This window comes from Lolium rigidum, chromosome 3 (genome assembly GCF_022539505.1).
Source record: "Lolium rigidum isolate FL_2022 chromosome 3, APGP_CSIRO_Lrig_0.1, whole genome shotgun sequence".
NCBI classification, from domain to species: Eukaryota; Viridiplantae; Streptophyta; class Magnoliopsida; order Poales; family Poaceae; genus Lolium; species Lolium rigidum.
Genome location: NC_061510.1, coordinates 167,438,505 through 167,450,514, shown reverse-complemented (window position 1 = coordinate 167,450,514; position 12,010 = coordinate 167,438,505). Strand labels below are relative to the sequence as shown.

Here is a 12,010-nt window from a genome sequence, read left to right as displayed (position 1 = left end):
TCAAATATAAATTTTGTTCAAATTCGGAAATTGTTCATAGAGTAAACTACATTTTTGTTCAAATTTAAAAATGTTCAAATCTGAAAAATGTTCAGATTTTTAAAAAGTTATTTATTTTTAATTTGAATTTTTTAATTTTGACAAATGTTCAGATTTTAAAAAAATTCTTTAAAAAAAGAAAACAAACAACAGAAAAAAAAAAGAAACGCAAAAGAAAAAACGAATTACCTGATGTTGAGCCGCGGCCCAGCTAGCTACCCGGGAGCGCGAGGGTGTGCGGCATCCTCCCAGCGCGGATGTAAATGGTACGGATAATTTCCGCTCCGAATCCGCATCCGCATCCGTTTTTAAGGATATGGTATGCATTTTTAGAGATCCGCCAGATATGGATGAGGATGTGGATAGTGGTCAAGCGGATATCCGACGGATATGGTAGCGGATATGGTATTGATACTATCCGACGGATACGGATTATCCGCCAATTATTACGGATTATCCGATGTTCTCAAAGAGGATAATCCGATAAAATTAGCACAATCCTAAATATTCAGACAGTATAGTTAGTTCATCGGCTAAACTATGTATGCTATTAGCATGCAAGTTGGTTTGTTGTACGAACAACTGTGCACATTTAGTGAAAGTCTATAATTATGAACATATTTTATAAAAAAAAGCATATTTCTATTTTTTATGCGTATATTTCCTTAATAATCCGTGTCAATCCGTGTCCGATCCGAGTCCGCTCCGAATTCTCTCCATATTCGTAATCCGATATAATCCGCATCCGACCATTATCCGCTCCGATCCGAATTCGTTACAAAAATGTGGTAAAGGATATGGTAATAGCACTATCCGCTCCGATCTGATCCGTTTACATCCACCAGGTCGGTGTCGAGGAGCTCCCCACTTCACCCCCACTGCCCTGTCCACGCCTCCAGCGCTCTAGCAAACTTTGGCCCAAGGCCCAACTGCCAAGTCCAGCACAAAACCTAGACCTTCCCTTTCGCACGCACCGCCACCCGCGCCCCCTGTCCCAACCGTGCCATAAACCCTTGTTCCACCGCCGGTCCGCCGCCGTTCCCCACCTCCGCTCCTGCTAGCCCCTCTCTCCTCCTCGACGGTGAAACTCTACAGGCTAGTGTAGGCCGCACGAAAAGCCCAGCGCAGTACTGCTCCCATGGGGAAGAGCAGCAAGAAGAAGAATAAGGTCATCCTCGCGCCGCCGCTGCCGCCGGAAGTCGATGAAGACGACATCGTCATATCCGACGAGGATGTCGAATTCGTCGAGAAGAACCCAAAGCAAGCCCGCAATATCGCCAGGCTGGACAAAGATGCCATCGACGGTTTTGTCAAAAGGGTCGCCGACCACGACGACGACAAGGTCGAGCTCCTCTACGAGGAGCGCGAGCGCAAGAGGAGGGCGGCCGAAGCCCTCAAGCCCAGGAACGGCGACGATATCGAGGTGGACCCCGTCGACGCGCTCCCTGTCAAGACTCTGGACGGGAAGGTGGTCTACAGACCAGGTAAAATCAGACTCGCTCAAGTTCCTAGTATTTGATTTCGAGCCGCGGAATGAGGGGAACCAGTTGAGTCAGTCTTAATCCTGAATCCGGTGTAGGCTGCACAGTACTTTGGAGAAGTTGTGAACCACATACCATACGCCCTCTATATCAGTTAATGATTAGTCCCAAATCTTTTGGGTCTGTTTTTACCAAGTTTGTTTGCTTGTTGAAATAAGTAGGAACAGACTACTGTAGATGCTTGGCACAACCTATAAGCACATGAAGAAAACAATGATTTCCGTAGGAAATGTACGGCCAATGGCTTGTTTACATTGTTTTTGGCATGTGAATTAAATAAGGTCTTACATCCTATCCTATTGTTGTTGGTTCATTATGTAATAAGGCCGTATGTAGAAATTGCTTTATTAACTAAATAAAGTGGCTCGCAATCCTTACATGTGCCCTAGAGAGATCTCCCTGCCCTGATGTGTGCCTAAGATGACCGAAATGGAACAGAAATAAGTCAAAAGCATCAAGCAGTTCTTTGGAAATATAACAAGTATTGCCATATGAGTTTGAATGAATTGTTGACACTGTTTACCCTACTTCTCTAACATCACACCCTGACGTGCAGCCAAGAAAGCAAGGTCTGGTGACGAAGCTAATGTCGTTAAATCTAGATCTGAAGACAAAGGGGCTGGTGCCGCCCAAGGTTCCCAAAAAGAACCTGAGGGTAGATCCAACAAAAAGGAAGATAGTAAACTGCAGAATGTGCAATCTCCAACTGAAGTTCCCAAGGAAAATCTGCACTCAGTAGTGTTGGTACTACCTCTGTACTTGTTGCATCAGTCTGAAAATCATTGTTTCAAACAACCTTTCATGTGATTTACTCCCATGTTATAATTGGCAGCACATTTATATATGTTTTTTTTGCTGAAAATGCTTGGTATCATGAATGCAAACTACATGGCCATGTTTGATTGCAAATATCTAAGTATCTTAGACATTCTCAAACATATGGCAGAATAGCTGAAGTAACAGTAACATAGCTTTGATTATTGGATGGCTCAATTACTTATTTTTTGACATAACAAACTGAATGCTAGAGTTTCATAAATGAGAAATGCTGAGCCAAATGAAAATGAATAAATGCAGCATCAGCTATTCAAAATAGAGTATAGACGTGAATATGGGTATTTGTTATAGAGAATAATGACAATGAAAGCAAACATAGAAGTTATAAAATTGTTCGTCAGCTATCATATCAATTAAAATGGAAGCATTTAGCTTCCTTGGGTCATAATTTCAAAACCTTTTCCATCTTATGCAAAATTGCTACTCCCTCCGGATCGGTTTAACAGGCGCGCACGCAGTTTAAGACAAAGTTTGAGATTAATTTGGTCAACAAGATATAAATTACATGTCTACAAAATCTATACCATTAGATTCGTATTCAAGAAAGGTTTCAAATGATATAATTTTTCTGATATATATTCCATATTTTGTTGACCCAAATAATGGTCAAAGCAATTTCTTGAACTATGTGCGTGCATGTTAGACCAATCCAGAGGGAGTACATTTTATTCTCAAATAGTGAATTTTGCTGTCTGAGTTTACTATATACTACGATTGGCAGGAAGAGGTGAAAGAAGAACTTTCATCTGATGAATTGTTTGAGAAAAAGAAGGCCCAGCTTGCTGAACTAGGGATGGCCTTGCTTGAAGACCCAGAGTCAAACATTAGATCCCTGAATGATCTGTTAATCTTATGCAACGACATGGACCAGAAGGTTGTTAAACTTGGTATAATGTCCTTGCTTGCTGTGTTTAGGGACATAATTCCCAGGTACATGACAGTTCACTTCTCAGATCACCACAGCGACAATGTTTCCAAGGGACTTATATATGTGTCTTGATCTTCTTCTCCAGTTATCGGATTAGGCAGCTGACAGAAAAAGAACTTGCTGTAGAAGTTTCAAAAGAAGTGAAGAAGACGAGATATTATGAATACACGCTTATTCGCTCCTACAAGGTTTTATTCTGAATCCTGCTTCATACCCTTCATACTTAGTGACAGAAAGTCATTTGATTATGAATGATGTGATCATGGATAATGTTGCAGTGGCTCATCATTCGCTTTGAGTTTTTTTTTATACTATTACTTATTATTTGCCACTAATGCTGCATCTTTCTTTGATGGCCAAAGATATTTCTAGATGCTCTGATTGTTGAAATTCATCTCTTTTTTTCTCTTTCTGTGCACTTTCAGGCATACCTACAAAAACTGATATCACTGGAGAAGCAACCATATTTCTATCTTGTGGCTGTTCGTTGCTTGTGTAGTTTATTAGATGCTGCGCCGCACTTTAACTTCCATGAAAGCTTACTGGCTAGTGTGGTAAAAAATTTAAGCTCCTCGAATGATGTAGCCAGGTATCTCCTTTATTTTTATTTACTTACGTAGTTATGTCAAATCATTTTCTACCTGTTAATGCCATAATGAGTCAATCATGTAGTTGACTTCCATAGAAGTCGTAACGTTGGCATCTGGGTTATTTCCCATGGCGGATTACTTCCAAAATTCCTTTCTGCATTTAGCTACTGAGTGCAACTTTCGTCCCGCAGATCAATCCCCATCCCCGCCGTGCATGTATAGGGGAATGGGACCCCAGTATAGAGTCAATCTCTCATTCCATTTAGTTCATTTCATAATTTCATCAAAGGGCAACTATGGACTGGTAAATCTGTAGTTATACGCACTGAATGAGATATACTCTAGAGTCTAGACAAGTAAATCTTAGATGTACCCCTGTTTTATACATTTCATGTACCGATTTACAGCAATATCAGTAAATATTGGGGGTATAGTGCAGTCTGTAAGGCACCTGACTCCCATGTAGGGTGGTGGTAATAACTTTTCCGATACTCAGGAGCTGCCAGGGAATGGGGCCTCATAGTTGCCGGTGGTCCAACTGTTATTTGTACTTGATTGGTAATGCATCAAACCGTTGCTGCATGGAACGCAAAATTTTTTTTTGGGGTGGTGTGGGGTAATAGTTTTATCTTCCAGTGACTCAAATTTCGTTTGCAATCTAATCACTTTAACTTTAAATTTGAAAGTCGTAGAGAATACTATCAGGTGTCTAAACTAATCTGATGAGTATCTATCTTTTTAGTAAGGGTTAGTAAATTAATCCATCCGTCTCCTTTGATTCATTGGATAGGAAAATTGTAGGAATGGGAAAAGCATAGGATTAGTATGTCATGCCTAGTTGAATCCTATAGGAACATATCATAGGATTTTTCCTATGATATGTTCCTATGAATCAAACAAGTATTGTAGGAAAAAATCCCATAGGATCTAAATCCTACATAGTTCATACACAATTCCTATGAATCAAAGGAGCCCTCATTTTGTATTAGGAGTAGTCAACTAGAGCAGAGTAGTCCATCTAGCGGCATTGACCTAACTTGCGTCTATCTCTCACAAACTTGTAGGAAACTATGTGGTGAGGCGATAAGATCTCTATTTAGAAATGAAGGAAAACATCGTGGTGAGGCAACCATTGAAGCAGTAAGATTGATAGCAGCCCATGTCAAGCTCCATGATTGCCAGCTCCATCCCGATAGCATTGAGGTACGTATGTGATGAAATTGACGGTTATCGTTCGGCTGCTAGCATCTTTTCATGCAGTTGATACGTGAAGATTCTTGGTTGATCTTGCTGGCTATGGCTCTTTTCTTTTTTCTGTAGGTCTGCTTGTCTTTGAAGTTTGATGAAGACCTTGGAAAAGATGATAGCAAAGAAGACAAGCTGAAACCAAAGAAGAATAAACGATATCAGAATCGGGATGTCGCAAAACCGAGTGAGAAGAAGAAAATAAAAAAGGAGATGCTTTCTAAGGCCAGACAAGAGGTAACATTCGATGTTGCATACTCTCTTGTAGCATAGCCTTTAATTCTCATGAGGTTATATTTATGCAGGTTCGTGCAGATCTTAGAGCTGTTTCGTTTACTCTTGATCCAAAGGAGAAAAAAATGATACAAAGGGAAACTCTTGCAGCTCTGTTTGAGACCTATTTTCGAATTTTGAAGCATAGCATGAACAATTCAAGGTTTGTGCATTGTGTATCTGAGTTTATGGGTAGAAAGGATTCATAGCTGGTCGTATATGTTCGGAATTGTTGCCTTATATCATAATGTTGCACTCCTGACGATGATGGTATTGTCATGTCAATGATTCTAGGTACAAGGCCACCAGTGTCTTTCCTGGTGGCTCGCACCCTTTACTTGCTCCATGCTTGGAGGGCTTAGGAAAATTCTCCCATTTAATTGATTTGGATTTCATGAGTGAACTTATCGCTTGCCTTAAGAAGCTTTCTGGGTATACAGACCATCAAGGTGAAATTCCGCCAGATAATGCACTCTCTGTGTCAGAACGTCTGCAATGCTGCATAGTTGCTTTCAAAGTCTGGAGGAGCAATCTTGAGGCTTTGAACGTAGACCTGCAGGACTTCTTTGTGCAGCTTTATAACCTTATACTGGAGTATCGGCCTGACAGGTTTGGACACTATTCATACCAGGAGTTGTTTCCTCTGCTTCATCCATTCCTTGACAATGTTTTACTTAAAAAGAATTCATTTAATAATTTCTGGGATATGTGTTATTATATCGAACATAATAATAGTTAAGTTATCCATATGTTGAGAAGTGCATGACCTGATCTATTGCATCCAGAGATCATGGAGAGGTTTTGGCCGAAGCTCTGAAGACACTTCTGTGGGAAGGCAAGCAGCAGGATATGCTAAGAGCAGCTGCTTTCATTAAACGTCTGGCCACATTTGCTCTGTCATTTGGCTCTGCAGAAGCAATAGCAGGTTTGGATATATCATTACCCCATCTGATTATTGGCTACCAAGGCTTGCAAAGTATTTTATTTTTATTCGAGTTTGGTAGTATAATGCAGTGATCCATCTGCCGAGTCAATCTTGCGTAGCAGAAATCATGGGACAGTTCATAGTAAATTAGTAAATGACCCCTACATAATCACGATACTTTTGCTACAGGTGATCATTTTAGGTTGCTTCCTAGGGCCCATACAAATATGCATCACAAGATGAGTAAATCATCAGTAAACCAATAGATCGATATGTAAAGTAATTTCTTCCTGAGTGGTTGTTACAAGCACTTGTTGTCAAAGCCTTGTCGGTTCCTGTTGCCTTGCAGGCATAATGATTTACATGTTCGTCTAATGTTGCAGCCTTGATCACGCTGAAGCATCTCCTCCAGAAGAATACAAAGTGCCGAAACATGTTGGAAAATGATGCTGGTGGTGGTTCCCTGTCCAGCTTAGTTGCGGTATAAGCTTTCCCTTCTTTTTTGTATTCGATCATGTACAGTTTGTATTTATCTGATTATTATGCACAAAAAAATTGTTTGTTCAGAAATATGACCCAGAGGCTAAAGATCCTTATTTGAGCGGCGCACTAGCTACAGTCCTTTGGGAGCTTAGCCTTCTTCAGAAGCATTATGACCCATCTGTTTCTGGAATGGCTTCAAATGTCCTGAGCATGGCAAATCTGAACGCCACTCAGAATCCAGTTCAACTTTCTAGTGCAAACCCTCTGGAAGCATACAAAAACTTGTCAATGGGGCTGGAATTATCAAAACCAGCCGGCAAGGTGTTGACGCTGAAGTGCAAAAGGAAACGGCGCAGTAAGGAGTTTGTCGCCCTAAGCCCAGATGTGCTTCAGAAGGCAGATTGCACGGTGGGTGAAGATGTACTCAGAGAGAAGTTGCAAAGTCATTTTGCGGTGCTAAGAGGCATTTCAGAGAATGAGAGACTGAGGACCGAGTTGAACCATACATTGTCATCCATAAACATGTATAAGGAATACAAGAAGCAGAAAAAGCAAACCAAGAAATCAAAAACTGGCAGGAAGAAAGTTACAAGGTCATAGGGATTGGTCGTTTTCTGTTTGAGGATCTTTCCCACACCAGCGATAAAGGTGTACTTCAATTTTTTCATAGTGTCACTATTGATTTATTGTAGTCCATACTATTTGGTTCCTGTGACACACATTGTAGTTCATGTGCAAGATACGAAGGTTACATGCTTGATCTACTTGATGTTGCTCTTCAATATGCAATCGTTACGTGCTTTTTTTTTTTTCATATATATATATATTTAGTACAAACTCTGTTACACTTCTATAAGACAGTTTTGGTAAAACGTCTTTGGCTTGCCAAAACGTGAAGTGAATGGAGGTAGTTACTATCAATTGACAAACCAATTCTATCTACAAAGCGGTACTTGGTTGCACAGGATGACAGGAAGAAGTTAAAAGTGCTATATACTTCTGAAAATGTTAACGGTTTTTGACAAAGCTTAAGAAAGGCCAACTATACAAGGGCAAAATGGCTGCTGGCAAGCTTTCATAATCGAGTGATTGTTTGGAATCAGATAAAACACATACGCAAACGGTCTTAAGCTGCCCCTGACAGAATTTTCAAGAATGTACCAATTCAGTCAGCCAACAAAAAACAATTCAGTTAGCCAACAACAGGCAGATGGTAATGCCCTTCAGCTTCCTTTCTCCCAATTTGTAGTAAAATGAGACCCAGTATATGTTCCGTTCCACGGAAACACTGAAACAGGTTGGTGTATCAAGTTACAATCCACAATAGATAATGTAATAGTATCTAGAAAAAACTTCTCAAGGTACTAGTTCAGAATTACAAGAATGCCGACGGTGCGGGGTTGACGACGATATGCCTAAGAGGATTCGAGACGTCGCCCCCGCCAGCGTGCTTCACAAACTCTGCAGGGGTGAGGAAGCTACCATGGCAGACGCAAACTATCCTGACGCCCTCGCCGCCTTTCTTATACCTGTATAGGAAGCCATCTATCTTCTTTCCGCCAGGCCCTTCGACTTTGGAAGAGACCATCGGCATGTCCTCCATCATGCACTTCTTCATGTCGCTAGTGCTGCTTGTCCTCATTGTTGTCAAGGACCCAAGCGTCCTCAATGGAGGCTGCTCTGGCATCGCGCTGTTTGTTGGCCTCCCAGCTGCTGCTGCTGTTGCTGGAGGAGGAATCACAATGTTTTGATTTGTATTTTCATTGGTTGAACTCCTATCGTCTGTTGACTGGCAGACTGCACTTCTGTCAACACCTGAGAACACAAGAATAAAATTTGAGTTTCCTTGATGAGCACATGCAAGCAGAAACTAAGAGACCAATTTATGCTGCACCAGATTGATTATCTATTCTTTCTGCTTTTGTATGACCCAGTCTTCACATGGGCTACTACAACAATCCAGCTTTGAGATTTGTGCAAGGAGTTTGGCACATTGCATAAAACGCCCTACTTTAGATCCATTTTTAATCGGCCATTCCATCCTTTTTTACAGAACAATCCCTTTCTTTTCTATCTATATTTCCTTGCAATCGTTTTGGTAATACAAATAGATAGACATCGATATAGTACATGTAAGCTTAAAGCTCAGAATTTTCAAGATTAAGCGTCAGTCACTAGGGATGCATACTTTTGTAGCTCATGAAGGAAAGCGGCATACCGGGGATGCACATTAACAGTACCGATAGAAGTACTTAACATTAACTATGCTTGAAGTTGTAACTGACCAGGTTTGTGTAACCTCAAAGGTAAAAAGGGGGGAATCAAGGACACAGTTTTAAGAACAACTCTTATCTCCAAGTTCTGATAGGCCATATGCCCACCCAGAGGATTCTAAGGTCAGAACTAACGAGGAGCCATGGCCGCCATGAACATAGGAAGCGAACAAGAGGTCATGTCATAGAGTGGATCAGTGGTGACAGGCATGGTGGTTCCTACCATGGAGAGAGAGAGAGAGAGAGAGAGAGAGAGAGAGAGAATCCAAGTGCTTAATCAGCATATGGCAAAAACCAAGATCACTACCTATAAATCCATAAGATGGGTTTTTGTGCTTGGAGGTTGCTTAGGTAAGTCCAGATTTAGACTCTTTCTGTTAGCTTTAGTGCGCAACTACAGTCCGATAAGTTATTCTGCATATAGGTTCACCTTTGTCTAGTACAACAAAGTTTGCAAACTTCTTTTTTCTTTACACTGAGGTGTTGGGGACAAAATAATTGAAGGAAAAACCTATTTGAGCCACGAACACCTGAAAGACAAGAAACCGAAAGAAAAACTGGACACCCGACTCAATCTGGAGGTGGCTTGCGTGTGGTAGTGGTGGGTTTTAAACTGGTTAAGCACTCGGGGTTAACGTCTTCAGGTGAAGTAGTATGAAAGCACGTGTGAGTCACTAGCATACGTGGTCCACGATAGCCCTCAGTAAGGACAACCTTTCGTAAATTTGGGCCCTAGGCATTGCAAAAGTAACACTCACGAATTCATAATATTGTGTTCGACCACTAAACCAGAGTATATGCATAATAATAGTGCACTACCAGCATTTGATATCATTATCAAGCTTGTGATTCATGCATTCTCCATACTGGGTATATGGTTTAAATTTGATCGTATGGATCAGCCTTTTTGTTTGTCCTATAGCCATTAGAGGAATTTTGAGGTGTTATGTCACTACCCTAGTTCGAGGACTCTGGGTGATTATGAGCACTAGACTAATATTCCCTGGGTAGCTATATTTGTCATGGGGTAGCAGACTGTACAAAGAAAGTTGAAGCACACCAGATCACACATTCGCAGTTGTATGATACGAGGATGCGACAAACATGAAGATAATAAAACGGGTTCCAAAATAGCCCACCCACGGATGAAGAGAAGCATAATTCAGATCTGACAAACATTCATGTCATTAAACTTATCTCACTAATCAAATCTTCGCCACTAGCTAGCGACAAACCGGGAGTCAGAACCCCATTATCTATGTGCAGAGCTGGACTCAAATTTGTTACTCAAAATTTGGCATACCATTATCCAAAATACAACTAGAGTTTGCAGGAGGAAATGAGTCAATATTTGTCAATATTTGTGTATTTGAGTATTATTGACGAATCTGGTCCTCCACCCTCTCTCTAGTCATTACTACTGCTTGACCGCATGATTTTCAAACTATGGCGGCATCTTGCAATTGTGGATATGTTCTTTTTTTTTTGCGGGTATGTTCTTGTTAACCAAATTTAGTATGCTGAAGCATGGTTGACAGGTTGTAACTTGAACCAGCCCAAATCTGCCCACACATGACCAGTATTGAGCAGGTTGGAACTTCAACATGTATGAGAAACAATCAACAGCAAACTAATTGAACAACAAAAAACGAGCATTACCCGCAAAAAAAAAAAAAACGAGCGAGTGCATACCTTGCTCCTGCTGCTGCTGGTTTGCCGAGCTGCTCCCCTGCGATCCGGTCGACCTCCTGAGCTGCATCCCGTTAACGGCGTCGGCGCCGGCCACGTCCTCCTTGGGTGGCTTCCCGGGCACCGAGGAGGAGCCGACGGAGCTCCTCCTCCCGAGCATCTTCCGGCGCGCCTCGAGGCGGCGGCGGCTCTGCATCTCCCGGCGGCGCCAGCGCTCCTCCTCGGTGTCCGTGGGCAGCGAGCTGGTCCGCAGCAGCTGCAGCGGCGAGGCCGGGGAGGGGTCGCCGTCGCCGTCTCCGTCGGCGTCGGCGAGGGAGACGGAGCAGGCGGAGGCGATGGAGGCGGAGCGCGCCAGGCGCGGGCGCTTGGCGTCCGGGGAGCGGTCGGTGCCGAAGCGGCCGCCGAGGGAGAGCCCCAGGCCCAGGGAGAGGCCCAGGCCGAGGTCGATCTCGTCCGACTCGCCGCCCTCCGTGCTCCCGCCTTCCTCAGCCGGCGCCGCCTTCCCGCCGCTGCCGCTGCCGCCGAAGACGCCAAGAAAGTCCCTCGAAGCCATGGGGAGCAGCACCAAGAAAGCCTTCGCTCTGTTCCACGAACTCTCCCTCAAAGATCCTCACCACCCTCTTGCAGTTCCGAAGCAGGGAGCTGCCGGCCGGACAGTCATGAACTGGCGCGTTGAACGGAAACCATGGCTAGAGCTGCCAAGAACTCGCATCCAAGCTCTTAGGCAAGCCAAAGAGCACGACGCGGTCAATTAGTTGTTGCAGAAGATGGCAATTCATGCGGAGGGAAGAATGGGGCAGGGAAGTCGAGTGGATTCGCTTTGCCCAGCGGAATCGAACGAGAGATATGCTAGTGTAGTAGATTGGAGGAAATGGGTCTCAAGGAGATAAGAAGCAGGGAAGCAATCAGGGCAGATCTCTGTGTCCGTGTGAGATTGGTGGGAGGAGCAGGGGAGGGAGACAGGAGGGACGTGTCCGCCTACTAATCATTTTCTTCTTTCTCCGCCCACTTGCCCGTTAATGTACGATTAGTTAGTGTCGCAAGTGGGGCGTAGATAATTAGGGGGAGGCGCCTACATGGGCGCGGAGGGTCACCACGTTTCGGACGGCGCCCACACGCTCACCAGCCGAGCCGTGCTGACTGCTGAGCCGAGCTGGGGACGGATGGAGTAGGTCGGGGTAAGGAGA

General features: G+C 43.2%; 2 protein-coding genes across 2 annotated transcripts; one reads left to right on the top strand and one right to left on the bottom strand.

The window, feature by feature from the left end:
- Window positions 1-1,048: 1,048 nt before the first annotated feature.
- LOC124698606 (nucleolar complex-associated protein 3-like) lies at window positions 1,049-7,643 on the top strand. Its single transcript, XM_047231089.1, has 12 exons — window positions 1,049-1,523; window positions 2,137-2,324; window positions 3,139-3,347; window positions 3,431-3,533; window positions 3,771-3,934; window positions 5,000-5,138; window positions 5,256-5,417; window positions 5,486-5,616; window positions 5,748-6,062; window positions 6,239-6,378; window positions 6,762-6,859; window positions 6,946-7,643. Exons 1-12 carry the CDS (start codon window positions 1,178-1,180, stop codon window positions 7,459-7,461), a joined length of 2,511 nt encoding a protein of 836 aa, XP_047087045.1. The 5' UTR covers window positions 1,049-1,177; the 3' UTR covers window positions 7,462-7,643.
- A 410-nt stretch (window positions 7,644-8,053) lies between these two features.
- Window positions 8,054-11,771, bottom strand: LOC124702663 (ninja-family protein Os03g0419100-like). Its single transcript, XM_047234821.1, has 2 exons — window positions 10,827-11,771; window positions 8,054-8,676 (listed from the first exon to the last, which is right to left on the bottom strand). Exons 1-2 carry the CDS (start codon window positions 11,374-11,376, stop codon window positions 8,237-8,239), a joined length of 990 nt encoding a protein of 329 aa, XP_047090777.1. The 5' UTR covers window positions 11,377-11,771; the 3' UTR covers window positions 8,054-8,236.
- Window positions 11,772-12,010: the final 239 nt, after the last annotated feature.

Excerpts from the sequence above, each read along its gene's own strand:
- LOC124698606 (XM_047231089.1), top strand. The coding sequence starts at position 1,178 with ATGGGGAAGAGCAGCAAGAAGAAGAATAAGGTCATCCTCGCGCCGCCG. Across the intron at positions 3,348-3,430 it reads TTTAGGGACATAATTCCCAG|TTATCGGATTAGGCAGCTGA; the intron begins GTACATGACAGT and ends CTTCTTCTCCAG. Across the intron at positions 6,860-6,945 it reads CCCTGTCCAGCTTAGTTGCG|AAATATGACCCAGAGGCTAA; the intron begins GTATAAGCTTTC and ends TTGTTTGTTCAG.
- LOC124702663 (XM_047234821.1), bottom strand. The coding sequence starts at position 11,376 with ATGGCTTCGAGGGACTTTCTTGGCGTCTTCGGCGGCAGCGGCAGCGGC. Across the intron at positions 8,677-10,826 it reads CCAGCAGCAGCAGGAGCAAG|GTGTTGACAGAAGTGCAGTC; the intron begins GTATGCACTCGC and ends TTGTGTTCTCAG.